This window comes from Aquarana catesbeiana, linkage group LG01 (genome assembly GCF_042186555.1).
Source record: "Aquarana catesbeiana isolate 2022-GZ linkage group LG01, ASM4218655v1, whole genome shotgun sequence".
In the NCBI taxonomy this organism is placed as follows: Eukaryota; Metazoa; Chordata; class Amphibia; order Anura; family Ranidae; genus Aquarana; species Aquarana catesbeiana.
Window position 1 is genome coordinate 589069921 of NC_133324.1, and position 14462 is coordinate 589084382.

At 43.7% G+C, this 14462-nt stretch overlaps 1 protein-coding gene across 4 annotated transcripts in view; it reads left to right on the forward strand.

The window, feature by feature from the left end:
• Positions 1–14462, forward strand: part of SLC20A2 (solute carrier family 20 member 2) — a 182110-nt gene that overhangs the window by 137358 nt on the left and 30290 nt on the right. For all 4 annotated transcript variants that reach the window (XM_073598032.1, XM_073598038.1, XM_073598021.1 and 1 more), the window contains exons 3-4: positions 304–444; positions 10202–10287. In XM_073598032.1, coding sequence (XP_073454133.1) covers positions 304–444; positions 10202–10287 — 227 coding nt within the window. The remainder of the gene's footprint in view (positions 1–303; positions 445–10201; positions 10288–14462) is intronic.

Below are 14462 nucleotides of genomic sequence, written 5' to 3' on the forward strand. Positions count from 1 at the left end.
CAAGGCATTTTGGTATTGGCAGAACTTGCTTGGTCAAGGTTGATGGCTCTTGAGAGGAATACTGAGACAGGGTGCTATGTTTTTAGGAAGCTTTGTTCAGCACCCTGCTGGCCCCTCAAACAAGCCACAATCTGCTTGCATTGCGTATAGAAGCGCAAGGAACCAGATATGAGGTCTTTGGGCCTAAAACAAGGTATGTAATGGAAACGCAAGCTTTATTTGAAAATGTAAACTGGTTATGTTGCTTATGGGGAAATTCAGCAGTATGTATTACTTGTCTAATATCCGAATTCTTTTTTGCAGGTTCGGCTGTTTGGCAGTTGATTGCATCTTTCTTGAAGCTTCCTATCTCTGGAACGCATTGCATTGTCGGAGCAACAATTGGATTCTCCCTGGTTGCCATTGGTACACATAGCGTGCAGTGGATGCAGCTTGTCAAGATTGGTAATTGACATTTCCTTTATTGAGTGAGGGTATGTGGAATACATTTCAAGAAATATCTGGGCTAAACATGGTGTATGTGTCTCAATATATAGTGCAGAAGAGGTTTTCTTTCAGTTACAATTATCTTCCCTAAATGCGCAACATTCACTCACATGTACTTGCTGTAGGTAGGAGATATGGTATCAAGAATGAATATAATCTATTCACAAAAACGTACTGTATTTATTCTCTATCTTTTTATATAATTGCACTTTTTTGGCATACAAAGTACTAAAGCACAAAAGCAACTTTAGGTTAAAAACTAGGTGTTTACTTTGTGATCAGGTCTCTCTGGCCTATTTATATTCAAGTTGCCAGATTTTTGGGTGTACATACATCCTTGTATTTGGTGACTGAGCAGAACTAGTGGATGATGAAGTGTAAATATATTTAGGTCAGATGCATTCATTTTGGAACTAGATTTTCTTTTGCACCTATTCAGCATCTAAGTGGATATTGATCAGGCGGGACTCTCTGATGCATCCTGCAGGAAGCTTGTTTATTTTGGCATGACCCAGCCTGTCATAAAAAGGGAAGTCATATATCCACAAGCAAATTTGTAGGCAATGGTTGATTTAGTGTAGGAAGCAAGACACCTATAAGGAGTGCAGCCTTGGCCATGTGTCAGAATTTTTGTGTAATAGTGATTTGCTTAAAACCATCTCACAACATTTTGTGGTAGGTTTATAAGCGCAGCAGTTACATGGACAAGGGAAGTCTCTGTAATGGCTCTGGGGATTTTTTCTGTCTGTGGGCTACTTCACATCAAATGATATTTCCTCTTCAAGTAAATTTGAATTTTCTTTTCATCTCCTCTGTGCCACTAAACCCTTGTTTGGAGTCCTTTACATCTTAATGTACTACTCGATAGCTGAAGTTTATTTATATCTTGGCATCCGTTAACTGTAGCCAACCTCCTCAGATGTGATGAAACTCCTGTTACAAAATAGAGGATGTCTAAAAAAAAAAAAAAAAAAAAAAAAAAGTAAAGCATGTCTGTTAGATGAAGTATTAGGCTCCATGCACACTGGCTTAAACGTTGCTTCTACTTGAGTTTTGTGTTCTGCCTGTAGAAGGAGCAGCTCAATGTTATTATATGTGTCATGCACATTAGAACGATTACAGGCATATTTTGAGCTTAACGTTTAGAGGCAGGAAAAAACCCCACCTGGTTCACGTAACTCTCCTAAACTCATCTAAACTTTGTACAAAAAAATTACTCCGATATGAGCGGTTTTTTTTTTAAGCCCAGTGTGTATGGAGCCTTAGTCTTATAACTAAGTGTGTTTTTGTTTTATTCATCAACCACTTGCCTACTGGACAATTTCACCCCCTTCTTGCCAAGGCCTATTTTCAGCTGTCGCATTTTGAATGACAATTGTGCCGTCATGCAACGCTGTACCCATATGAAATTTTTTTTATTTTTTTTTTTACACTGATAGAGTTTTCTTTTGGTGGTATTTAATTGCCACTGGGTTTTTTATTTTGGTAAAATTTTGAAAAGGGAAAACAATTTTCTCTGTTTTGATATAACATTATGTAAACAAGTAATTTTTCTCCTTCACTAATGTGCACTGATGGGGCTGCACTGGTAATCAGGACCTTGATGATCAGTGTAGATGTCCCCTGTGTGGATTGCTGCTTAGCTCTCATCTTCTCACGCAATTTCAGTGCGAGGAGAGGATTGCCGATAACTGGCAAATGCTGTTTACACTGTGATCAGCTGTGATTGAACACAGTTGGTCACATGGTAGAGAGCTGCTGTGATTGGCTCTTTACCCTGATCTGTGATCAGCTGATTACAGATCACTGCCAATGCTCAAGCACGGGAGGACGTCATATGACTCCCTCTTGGCAATGTGCAACCTCACTGTAGCTGTCATTTGGCTATAGCGTGGTCATGAAGGGGTTAAAACACTATCCCATTTTATTTTTATTTTTTTTAGCACCATTTTTCAACTTTGCTTGCTTTGAAGTTGGTGTCTCATAATTTAGTTTCCATTTTCACCTGAAGCTCACAGAAGCAGTAGCATGTTTCCATGCATTTTGGTATGCATCAGGCTCTGCTTTTCTGTATAATTTTTTTTCTTTTAAAGGTCACTTCCTGTGATATGGTTTCCCTCTGGGCGCATGTTCAGCTGGTTAGTGCAAACATGACGGTTGTTGGAAATGGGGATCGACCGATATAGTTTTTTCGGTGCCAATACGATATCGATATTTCGGCCACCTCTCCTGCTGATAGATGATATTTTCTTTCTCGAACATCACGGGACACAGAGCCTCAGTAATTACTGATGGGTTATATAGGTATCACTAGGTGATTGGACACTGGTCACACCCTAATCAGGAAGTTCAACCTCCTATATAATCCCTCCCCTTGCAGGGATACCTCAGTTTTTACGCCAGTGTCTTAGGTGATGGACGTGTAAAGATGTCCTGTGCTGAAGCCCCAAAGGGAATATCCTATATCCTATACTGGGGCAAGCTAGGCAGACCGGATCCATTCAAAGTGTCCTTTCTAGGCCGAATTGGATGGTACCCGGGCCTCGTGTCCGAAGAAACGAGGTTTTTACCTGTAACACTTCTCTTTTTAGAGAGCTGGACCCCGCATATTAGAAAATGGTTTTCTAGCCTAATTTCTAGCTGGGTGCTTTACGGGCCCAGAACTGCAGGATCCCCCTATTCGTAGGGGGACCCAGTCTCTGACGGTTTTTTCAAACGGAGCCCACCGTGAGAGGTGAAGATTGGGTCTGTGTAAACTGAACCCTGCGGCTGGATAAGGTAAGAGGAGATTCCACAGAATTTTCTAATTCTAGTAGGTTTCACCTTTAATGTAAATGCATGCTATGCCTATTGTGACCACCGGGGGCTGCCAAGAGCACAAACCTTGTCATGCTGGATTGTCTGTCTCAGTGTTCATGCTGCACATGTTTCAGGGTCTCAGGCCGGCTCACGGTAGGATGGATGGGGGGGATTTCTCATGTTTGAATGTTCCCCCCAGGCTACAGAGAGGGAGGCCACAGGGGTCTAGAAAGTGGTTATACCGCCCAGGCACCGCTGCCTCGGCCGCCATTTCCGACCATTGCCGTTTTTTAGGCAGGTCTTCACTACCAGCTTCTCTGCCTCCTCCCCCTCCCCCAGCCTTCCTCCATAGTATTTCAGGAGAGTCGCCCAGCGCGGGAAGCGCTCGTTTTTTTTCAAAACTCGAGGGGGGGCGGGACGTCAGCACAGGTGCTTAGACTCCCACTCAGGCCAGCTGCAGGCTATTAAAGGCACTCTGTACAGGTGCACACAGCCTTTGGAGAGACACAGAGCTGACGGTCGCATGTAAGGTGGGACACAGGCATTCTCCTAGGCAGCATTTACTGAAGTAACACCAGACTGAGCATTGGGTAGCAAGGCTTTTAGCCAGACTACATCGCTCAGCAGGCAGTGTTCATTTGTATACCTCACACCTTTGTTGCTTTGCACTATGGGTAGAAGAGGTTCAAGCACCCCAAGAACCAGAGACACTAGGGGATCTCGTTCAGGTTCTGAGGGCCCCCTGTCAGCAGCATCCTCCCCCCCTGAAGGGCCAGGGATGGCTAGCCAGGGAGAGCCGTTGGGGTCAGGGGCTACACCTGCTTCTGGCACTTCAGCCCCTGTATATATTACACAAGAGGTTTTTTTCCTCAACCATTAATGGTCTAGAGGAATGATTAATGGCAGTGATTACGTCTTCACTCAGTAGAAGAAAACGCACTAGGCCTTCTTCTGTTCCCCAAGACCCTCAGGAAGAGGAGTTCTGGGATAAAGGAGATGAATCCCTTTCAGAGGATCGGGATGGGACGGATGATTCCTCTTCGGAGGAATCAGGTGGAGAGGGATCCTCTGCGACTTCCCAAGAGGAGAAAGTCTTAGTGCAGATCCTTACTGGATTGGTCCGCTCCACATTTAAGTTGCCCGTACCTGAAACTGCTAAAGAATCCTCTTCTGCTTTGGGGTCACTGAAACCTTTCCAAGCAGCACATGCTTTTCCTGTTCATAAATTACTTGAAAAGCTCCTTTTTATTCTGAGTGGAAGCACCCAGATAAGCGATTTCTTCCGCCGAAAAAGTTTTCAGCACTTTATCCTATGGAAGAAAAATTTATTAAGATGTGGGGAATGCCGGCCATTGATGCGGCCATTCCCTCTGTAAATAGTAGTCTGACTTGTCCTGTAGACAACGCTCAGATGCTCAGGGATCCTGTGGATAAAAAGATGGAATCCTTATTAAAGGATGTTTTTTCCTTAGCAGGATCAGCAGCGATTGGAGTCTGTCAGTACTTAAGAGACCAGGTTAAGTAGGTCACCAAAGTATTACCTGAACAACAGGCCCAGGGGTGTGCTAACCTTCCAGCGGCCTTATGTTAGGTTGTTGACGCCATCAGAGATTCTATCATGCAAACCTCTTGTCTTTCACTTGGGTTGGTGCATATGCGTAGAATCTTATGGTTGAAAAATTGGTCAGCCGAAGCACCCCTTTTCGTGGTGCAAGGTTGTTTGGAGAAGACTTGGATAACTATATCAAGAGAATCTCCTGTGGGAAAAGTACTCTTACCTGTTAAGAAGAGTAAATGTCCCTCTTTCAAACGGACTCACTCCCCAGCGCCAGGGGCTACGGCCTCTGTCTGGGGCTACAAACAAGAGTCAACCCCAGGGACAAAAGAAGTCCTGGGGGAAGAAGTCTTCTAGACAAGACACTAAGGCCTCTTCATGAAGGGGCGCCTCCGCTCGCTCGAATGAGGGGAAGACTGCTACAGTTCTTAGAGCTCTGGCAGGAGCACTTCGGGGGCAGATGGGTAATCTCCACGGTAACCTTAGGGTACAAGCTGGAGTTCCAAGAATTTCCCTCTCCTCATTTCCTCAGATCAAGTGTTCCCAGAGACCCAGAGAAGAAGCAGTCGCTCCTTCTAGCGTTAGAGCGACTTTTGTCGCAGGAGGTCATCAGGGTGGTTCCCACAAAGGATCAAGGATTGGGTTTCTATTCCAACCTTTTTACGGTCCAAAAACCAAATGGGGATGTCAGACCCATTCTGGATTTAAGACATCTGAATCAATTCTTAAGGATTCAGTCCTTCCGCAGGGAATCAATTTGGACAATAGTTTCCATCCTGCAGGGAGGAGAATTATTGGCATCGATTAATATCAGAGATGCATATCTACATGTGCCCATTTTTCCTACTCATTAGAAGTTTCTGCGGTTCGAAGTAGTAGGAGGGTGCCATTTCCAGTTTGTGGCTCTGCCCTTCGGGATAGCCACTGCACCTCGAGTGTTCACAAGGATCGCGGCTCCTCCTCTGGCCAGATTAAAGGCTCAGGGTATGACTGTCATAGCATACCTAGACGACCTGCTCTTGATAGACCAGTCGGTAGCTTCCTTGAATGGGAACTTGTGGACCACGGTCAAGTATCTGGAACATCTAGGTTGGATCCTCAACCCAGGAAAATCTTTCCTAAACCCAGTAAGAAGACTGGAGTATTTAGGTCTGATCATAGATACAAGCCAGGAGAAAGTATTTCTACCTCAGGCAAAGATATCTGCTTTAAGGGAGCTGATTCTGACAGTCAGGACCAAGAAGGGGCCTTCTGTCCGCCTTTGTATGAGGCTGCTAGGAAAGATGGGGTCTTCATTCGAAGCAGTTTCCTATGCTCTGTTCCATTCAAGACTACTGCAACACAGTATTCTGTCGGCCTGGAACAAGAAGGTTCAGGCATTAGATTTTCCGATGCACCTGTCGCATGCGGTGCGTCAGAGCCTCAATTGGTGGCTCATACCCGAAAACCTGCAGAAGGGGAAATCCTTTCTACCGGTTACCTGGACGGTGGTAACAACAGATGCCAGTCTGTCAGGTTGGGAAGCAGTTCTGGAACAGTCTGCGATCCAGGGGCTATAGTCTGAGACTGAGAGGACCCTAACCATCAACATTCTGGAGATCCGTGCGGTATATCTAGCCCTAAAAGCCTGGACTATCAGGCTACAGGGTTGGCCGGTCAGGATCCAGTCCGACAATGCCACAGCAGTGGCATATGTCAATCATCAGGGAGGCACCCGGAGCCGAGCTGCTCAAAAGGAGGTGATCCAGATCTTAGCCTGAGCAGAGATGCAGGTGCCAGGCATATCGGCAGTTTTTTTCATTCCAGGGATAGAGAACTGGCAGGCAGACTATCGCCAGCAGTTACTCCCAGGGGAATGGTCTCTGCTTCCCGACGTCTTTTGGGCCATATGCCAAAGATTGGGGGTCCCAGATGCAGATCTCTTTGCATCCGGATGCAACAAAAAGATAGACAGATTTGTGGCAAGGAAGAGGGATCCTCTTGCATGCGGGACAGATGCGTTGGTGATTCCGTGGCATCAGTTCTCACTGATTTATGCATTTCCGCCTATTCTGCTACTGCCACGACTCCTTCGCAGGATCAGGCTGGAAAGGAAGTCGGTACTTCTGGTGGCCCCCGCTTGGCCCAGAAGGACTTGGTATGCAGAAATGGTAAGGATGACGGTGGGTTCCCCGTGGACCCTACCGGTACGCCCAGACCTGTAATCTCAAGGTCCAGTGTTCCATCCTGCCTTACAAATGCTAAATTTGACGGTTTGGCTATTGAGACCCACGTTCTGAAGAATCGTGGACTTTCAGGTCCTCTGGTATCTACCTTGATCAATGCAAGGAAGCCAGCTTCCAGAATGATTTATCAGAGAATCTGGAAAGCTTATATATCCTGGTGTGAATCCAGGGGTTGGCATCCCAGAAAATATGTGATTTTCTACAATTGGGATTAGAGATGAAGCTGGCCTTGAGTACCATCAAGGGCCAGGTCTCGGCTTTATCAGTATTATTTCAACGGCCACTTGCTTCGCATTCTTTGGCCCAAAACTTTATGCAGGGGGTGACGCGGCTTAATCCTCCGGTTAAGACGCCCCTAAACCCCTGGGATTTGAACTTGGTTCTGTCTGTTACAGAAACAGCCTTTTGAACCAATACGTCAGATTCCTTTGGTCTTGCTGACAAGGAAGTTAATTTTTCTGGTAGCCATCTCTTCTGCTAGAAGAGTTTCAGAATTAGCAGCTCTTTCCTGTAAAGAGCCTTATTTGATTGTTCACAAGGATAGAGTGGTACTGCGCCCTCATCCTAGTTTTTTACCGAAGGTGGTTTGATTTTCATCTAAACCAAGACATTGTTCTGCCTTCCTTTTTTCCAGATCCCTCTTCTACAGAAGAAGGGTCACTACATTCTTTGGATGTAGTAAGAGCAGTCAAGGCCTATCTGGAAGCAACTGCTCAGATTCGCAAGACGGGTGTTTTGTTTGTGCTGCCAGAAGGACCCAGTAGAGGACAAGCAGCATCAAAAGCTACCATTTCTAAGTGGATTCGACAATTGATCATTCAAGCTTACGGTTTGAAACAGAAGATTACTCCGTTTCAGATCAGGGCACATTCCACAAGGGCTATTGGTGCTTCTTGGCCAGTGCATCACTGGCCCTTTATGGCTCAAATCTGCAAGGCCGCAGCCTGGTCTTCAGTTCATACATTCACCAGATTTTATCAGGTGGATGTGAGAAGGCATGAGGATATCGCCTTTGGGCGTAGTGTGCTGCAGGCAGCAGTACGAGGTCCTCAGGTCTGATTGCACCCTACTTGGTTGTGGTTCCCCTCCCCTCAGGTAGCATTGCTCTGGGACATCCCATCAGTAATTACTGAGGCTCTGTGTCCCATGATGTTCGAGAAAAAGAAAATTTAGGATTTTTTAAAAACAGCTTACCTGTAAAATCCTTTTCTTTCGATGGACATCACGGGAGACAGAGGTCCCGCCCCTCTTCTAATACACTATATTGCTTGGCTACAAAACTTAGGTATCCTTGCAAGGGGAGGGATTATATAGGGGGTTGAACTTCCTGATTAGGGTGTGACCAGTGTCCAATCACCAGTGATACCTATATAACCCATCAGTAATTACTGAGGCTCTGTGTCCCGTGATGTCCATCGAAAGAAAAGGATTTTACAGGTAAGCTGTTTTAAAAAATCCTATTTTTTGCTGATATTTTGTACATTTAAATTTTTTTTTTTTTTATCACTGTTATTGCTGTCACAGGGAATGTAAACATCCCTTGTGACAGTAATAGGCAGTGACAGGTATAAGACCCCAAATCCCTCCTTTGTCCTTTTTGAGTACTTTATTTTTTTTAAAACTGGCACCTTTTTAAGGTAGTAAGTAATCCGGGAAGTGATGTCATGACATCGCTTCCGGGTTACTAGCTTCGCTCGGGTCTTCGGCCATCCGGTGGAAGTGCCGGCGGGTTGCCTGGGGGGGAGTTTGTATGTCCTCTCCCGCTGCTTGTAATAACAGCCGAGCCGCATCAGTTATTACAATAAAGCCGACCGTCCGGTCCAAAGAACGGTACTGGGGTGATAGCTGCAGGCATCGCCATGGTAAAACCCCTTGGAGCAATATCGGTCAGTTTTTTTACCGATACTTCTAAAAAAGTAAATATCTGCCGCACAGATAATCGGTTGATCCCTAGTTGGAAATATTATATCAAAGTTTTCAGGAATCTCTTGTAGCTTCAGCGATGCAACCTACCAGCCCCACACTTACTTGTGCTGATTCAAGAAAAATATACTAGTAGTTATAAGTCAGGAAATTGTGGGGTAAAAAAAGGTCTTGTGATATCTGAGACTTACTACTACAGCGTGCTTGGGCCACTAGCTACAGAAATAAAAGGCAGGGATGTTAAATACATGATTATCTGTATCCCTAAGACCCCTTTCACACTGAGGCGCTTTATTGGAGCTATAGCACTAAAAATAGCACCTGTAAAGAGCCTCTCCTGTCACTCCAGTGTGAAAGCCCGAGTACTTTCACACTGGAGCGGTGTGCTGGCAGGACTCTCAAAGTCCTGCAAGCAGCATCTTTGAGGTGCTGTAGGAGTGGTGTATAAACCGCTCCTAAATCGCCCCCAATGGGCAGCGCCGGCAAAGAGGCGCTTTTAACCCTTTTTCGGCTGCTAGCGGGGGTTAAAAGCGCCGCTAAAAATAGCGGCGCTTTACCGCCAACGGCTAGGCGCTGCCAGTGTGAAAGTGCCCTAACTCTAAAGAGAAGACCTTATTTTGCCAAGACGGAGTTGAAATATGAGCAGCTTTTTAATGTGTACCGTTTTCGTACAATTTTTGTACAAGAAAAATCAGAAAAAGACTGTGTATGATCAGAAACAATAAACAACAAAAAAGCCTTTGTCGTACGAGAATATTCGTTAGAATTTTCGTACGAATTTTCTTTCATCAGTTCTGCTTTGCTGTGAAACCTCAAGAAAAATCGGATGAACATTAGCCTCATTTTGTTAGTGTACCCCACTTTAGGCATTTATTGTCCTTATTTATCAATAGGAAGATAAGTAAGCATTGCTTGAATATACCTGATGCCAATCTCTCGATTTTATTTTTCTTTTTTTGTCTTTTTGAGCATTGCAACCAAATTTCAATATTTGACAAGAATAGACTTTGGACTGTAACATGGCCTATTGCATAATATGGCATGTAATCAAGGAATTTGCTGGGGCAATTTGTACAGTGGTCTGATGATTTTGCATGCTGGGTTGAATGCATGGTTTTCATTGGTAACAAAATAGTATTGTGCATTGTTTTTAATTTTGAACATATGGAATGTATATATTTTTTCTTATTTTACTGTTGAATCTCTATTGCAGTTGCTTCCTGGTTCATTTCACCCTTGCTATCCGGCCTGATGTCTGGTGCTCTCTTTTTGTTGATTAAGTATTTCATCTTGAATAAGGTAAATCACGTTATTATCCTTGTTTAACATATTCATTTTTACAGCCAAGTGCAAGTGGATTCTTCAAACTTGCACTAAAGTGAGTAGTGTTGTATTTGCTGCTTACAGCAGTACTAAACCCAAAAAAGGAATATTATGTTGCAGCTAACCAGTTTTAGATGTGATGGCTGCATTTGTTTTCTTTTTTTAAGGCGGAACTTCAGTAATTTTTTTTCACCTTTCCGTCTATTACAAATATAGTGTAGCGCTATGTGCACATATAAATAATGTGTCAGCTTTACCTTAACACACAAACAATATTGTAACAATAAGTGATACAGATAACGTAAAAAGTGACTGCAGTGAATAAATAGCGTGAATCAAAAAATATGACAAATATAAAATCAAAAAAATGAGTTGTTTTTAAAAAAAATAAAAATAAAAAAATACATGTGTGATGAATCAAATAATATAGTTCATAAAAAATTGACAATTATATTGATGATAAAATAGTGGGATAGAAAACCACCACCAAACAGTCTATAAATATATAAAGTGCAAAAAACTCCTGGGATTTCTACGTAAACGGAATAGTTCACTTCTGGCAAATGGATATGAAGGAAATCGCAAATGGGTGGAAGATCAAAATAAGTGACAGGACCATCACCGGAGCATCAAAAGAGGCTTACCAGAGTCTGATGACCTGAAAAGACATACGTCTTACAAGTCTCAGAAAGCGTGATGACCACCAGGTCTGGCGAGAAGAAACGTCAAATAATCCTCAGCTTCCGAAAGGAGGGAGGGAGGAAGGGTCTCACCAAGGTTTTGATCGTCCCCAAGATAGTCCAACAGGCCCAGTAGATGTTTTAAAAATCATGCGAGAAGAAAAACTCACATGGCATCATATCGTTTAAAGACGACAATTTATTAAAATGGTAAAAATAAAACACTCACATGGTAGAAGATCAGAAACAGCTTATATAAAATCAGTTGCGGTAATCGTAAGGGGTCCACCCGACATGTTTCGGCGTACAAAGCCTTCACCCCAGATGAAGGCTTTGTACGCCGAAACATGTCGGGTGGACCCCTTACGATTACAGCAACTGATTTTATATAAGCTGTTTCTGATCTTCTACCATGTGAGTGTTTTATTTTTACCATTTTAATAAATTGTCGTCTTTAAACGATATGATGCCATGTGAGTTTTTCTTCTCGCATGATTTTTAAAACATCTACTGGGCCTGTTGGACTATCTTGGGGACGATCAAAACCTTGGTGAGACCCTTCCTCCCTCCCTCCCTCCTTTCGGAAGCTGAGGATTATTTGATGTTTCTTCTCGCCAGACCTGGTGGTCATCACGCTTTCTGAGACTTGTAAGACGTATGTCTTTTCAGGTCATCAGACTCTGGTAAGCCTCTTTTGATGCTCCGGTGATGGTCCTGTCACTTATTTTGATCTTCCACCCATTTGCGATTTCCTTCATATCCATTTGCCAGAAGTGAACTATTCCGTTTACGTAGAAATCCCAGGAGTTTTTTGCACTTTATATATTTATAGACTGGTGGTTTTCTATCCCACTATTTTATCATCAATATAATTGTCAATTTTTTATGAACTATATTATTTGATTCATCACACATGTATGTTTTTTTAAAAAAAAAAAAACACTTTTTTTTATTTTATATTTGTCATATTTTTTGATTCACGCTATTTATTCACTGCAGTCACTTTTTACGTTATCTGTATCACTTATTGTTACAATATTGTTTGTGTGTTAAGGTAAAGCTGACACATTATTTATATGTGCACATAGCGCTACACTATATTTGTATTATTTGTTGCTTTTGCCTGTTGTCTAGAGGTGTGTTAGCTGCTTATTGTACACTATATAATTTTGTTTTTTTTCTGTTTTTTCCAATACTATTTGGTGCAGCGCTGCACTTATTTCCATATTTTACCAATCTTTCCGTCTATTAAATCTTCTGTCCTTGTTTTAAATTTGTATAGTAAAACATATTATTTTCTGACAGTAAATACCTTATACAGCTCACTTCCTGTTTCTTGTGTGGTAAAAAGCCTAGGCTTATGACGACATGCACGGCAGCTCTCTCTGGAGAGATTGCCAGGAAGGGAGGGGGGATGAATCATAAGAGGGCCAATGAGAGCTGCAGAGCTGGAGGTGTGCCTCTGTGTAAATCCAGGAAGTGAACAGGCAGCGGCTTCAGCTGCCCACAGTTAAAATGGTTGAAGCTAGACTCAGTGGAGGGATATTTCTGCAGCATCTTTGGCAAGTACAGAATTACAGTATATATAAAATGTGCAAAGTGGTTGGAGGGAAGCTTCAGAATGGCAAAGATATTTTTGTTACAAATTATGTGAGCAGACTGCAGTTCCTCTTTAAGCGTTCTTTTATTTTCACCAAATGATCCTGCCAGTAAGTTTTTTTTTCAAATTTAAAACATTTTCCTGCAGATGTAGCAGTTAGAGGGTTAGGACAAACCATTTACCACTAACTGGTACCTGTGATTAAAAAGCTTTTATTTTATGTTAAATCTTTATCACAAAATGAAGAAAAAAACAGTTTACTGTAACTACCTAAAAAGTAAGAGCTGGAGTTTGGCTTCAATTTGTTAGTGTAATCTGCTAATTCATCCAACATTTCCAACAGACTGACAATACTACTGTCCAAATATAAGATTTTTGGTTTTGCATCGCATACTAGCATATTATGAAAGACTTACCTGAAATCGAAGCTCTCCAGCAGCGTGCTGTCACCGCCGGTGATGACATCCACTCACATGCGTTCACGCGGGAGTTGCTGTTTGTGGCATGGCTCTGAAGAAACGGCACGGGTATGCCATTCCCATCGAGTTTGTTGGTCCAACTAGTGCAGCTTCCTGTGGTGATCTGCACTTTTTCTGAATTCAAAGCAGCGTTGCCTGTTGCTTGTGAATCAGCAACTGACCACACCTAGTCCACTTCTTCCCTGATTGACCCCACTGCCAGGACATCGCTTATATAACCCCTCCCACTCCCTTCAAGCTAAGTTTTTTGCTAGTGTTCTTGGGTGATGGAAGTCTGCTTTCTGAGAGTAACTTGCCTCTCTCTTTCTGGATTGGTTGACTCCTCTGTTGAGTCTATGGGAGCCTGGAAGAAAAAGTGGGGTGGACCTGCAATGTTTCCTCAGGCGCTAGATCCTGAATAGGCACTCGCCTTTGCAAATAGTGCATTGTGTCGAGTTAGTCCCAGCCTGTTATACAGGTCCAGGGCCATGGTCCATTAGTTAGTGGAGCCCTGTACCTGAAGGTACCTTTGAAGGTATGCCTTTTGAGGTAGGCAAAGCCAGGATGAGGATCATGCATATTTTGCTCCTGTGAAGATGATGATCTGCTGCAGTAAGTGCGGACTTGCAGCCCTTTTCTGGACGTAGTTGCTGTGCTCCAATCCCCTGGGGTTTAGTAGAAAGCTGGTTGCCACATTTTAAAAGTATGTTGCAGCTTTATAGGCAGAAGAGTCAGTTTAGGCCCACTTTTCATTATATTTGGCACCATTTTCCCTGTTTATTGTGACTTTTTTTCCTGAGGCCACCATTGCACTTGTGTAAGTCTTGGTCTCCAGAGTTTGCTGCACATGTGCACACCATTTTTCTCTCATAGCATGCAAGGACCTACACTACAGTACAAAGATCCATGGACAGTTCAGGAGTGGGCTGCGCTTAGAATGCAGGGTTCAGGAGTGGGCTGCGCTTAGAATGCAGGGTTCAGGAGTGGGCTGCGCTTAGAATGCAGGGTTCAGGAGTGGGCTGCGCTTAGAATGCAGGGTTCAGGAGTGGGCTGCGCTTAGAATGCAGGGTTCAGGAGTGGGCTGCGCTTAGAATGCAGGGTTCAGGAGTGGGCTGCGCTTAGAATGCAGGGTTCAGGAGTGGGCTGCGCTTAGAATGCAGGGTTCAGGAGTGGGCTGCGCTTAGAATGCAGGGTTCAGGAGTGGGCTGCGCTTAGAATGCAGGGTTCAGGAGTGGGCTGCGCTTAGAATGCAGGGTTCAGGAGTGGGCTGCGCTCAGAATGCAGGGTTCAGGATTGGGCTGCGCTCAGAATGCAGGGTTCAGGATTGGGCTGCGCTCAGAATGCAGGGTTCAGGATTGGGCTGCGCTCAGAATGCAGGGTTCAGGAGTGGGCTGCGCTCAGAATGCAGGGTTC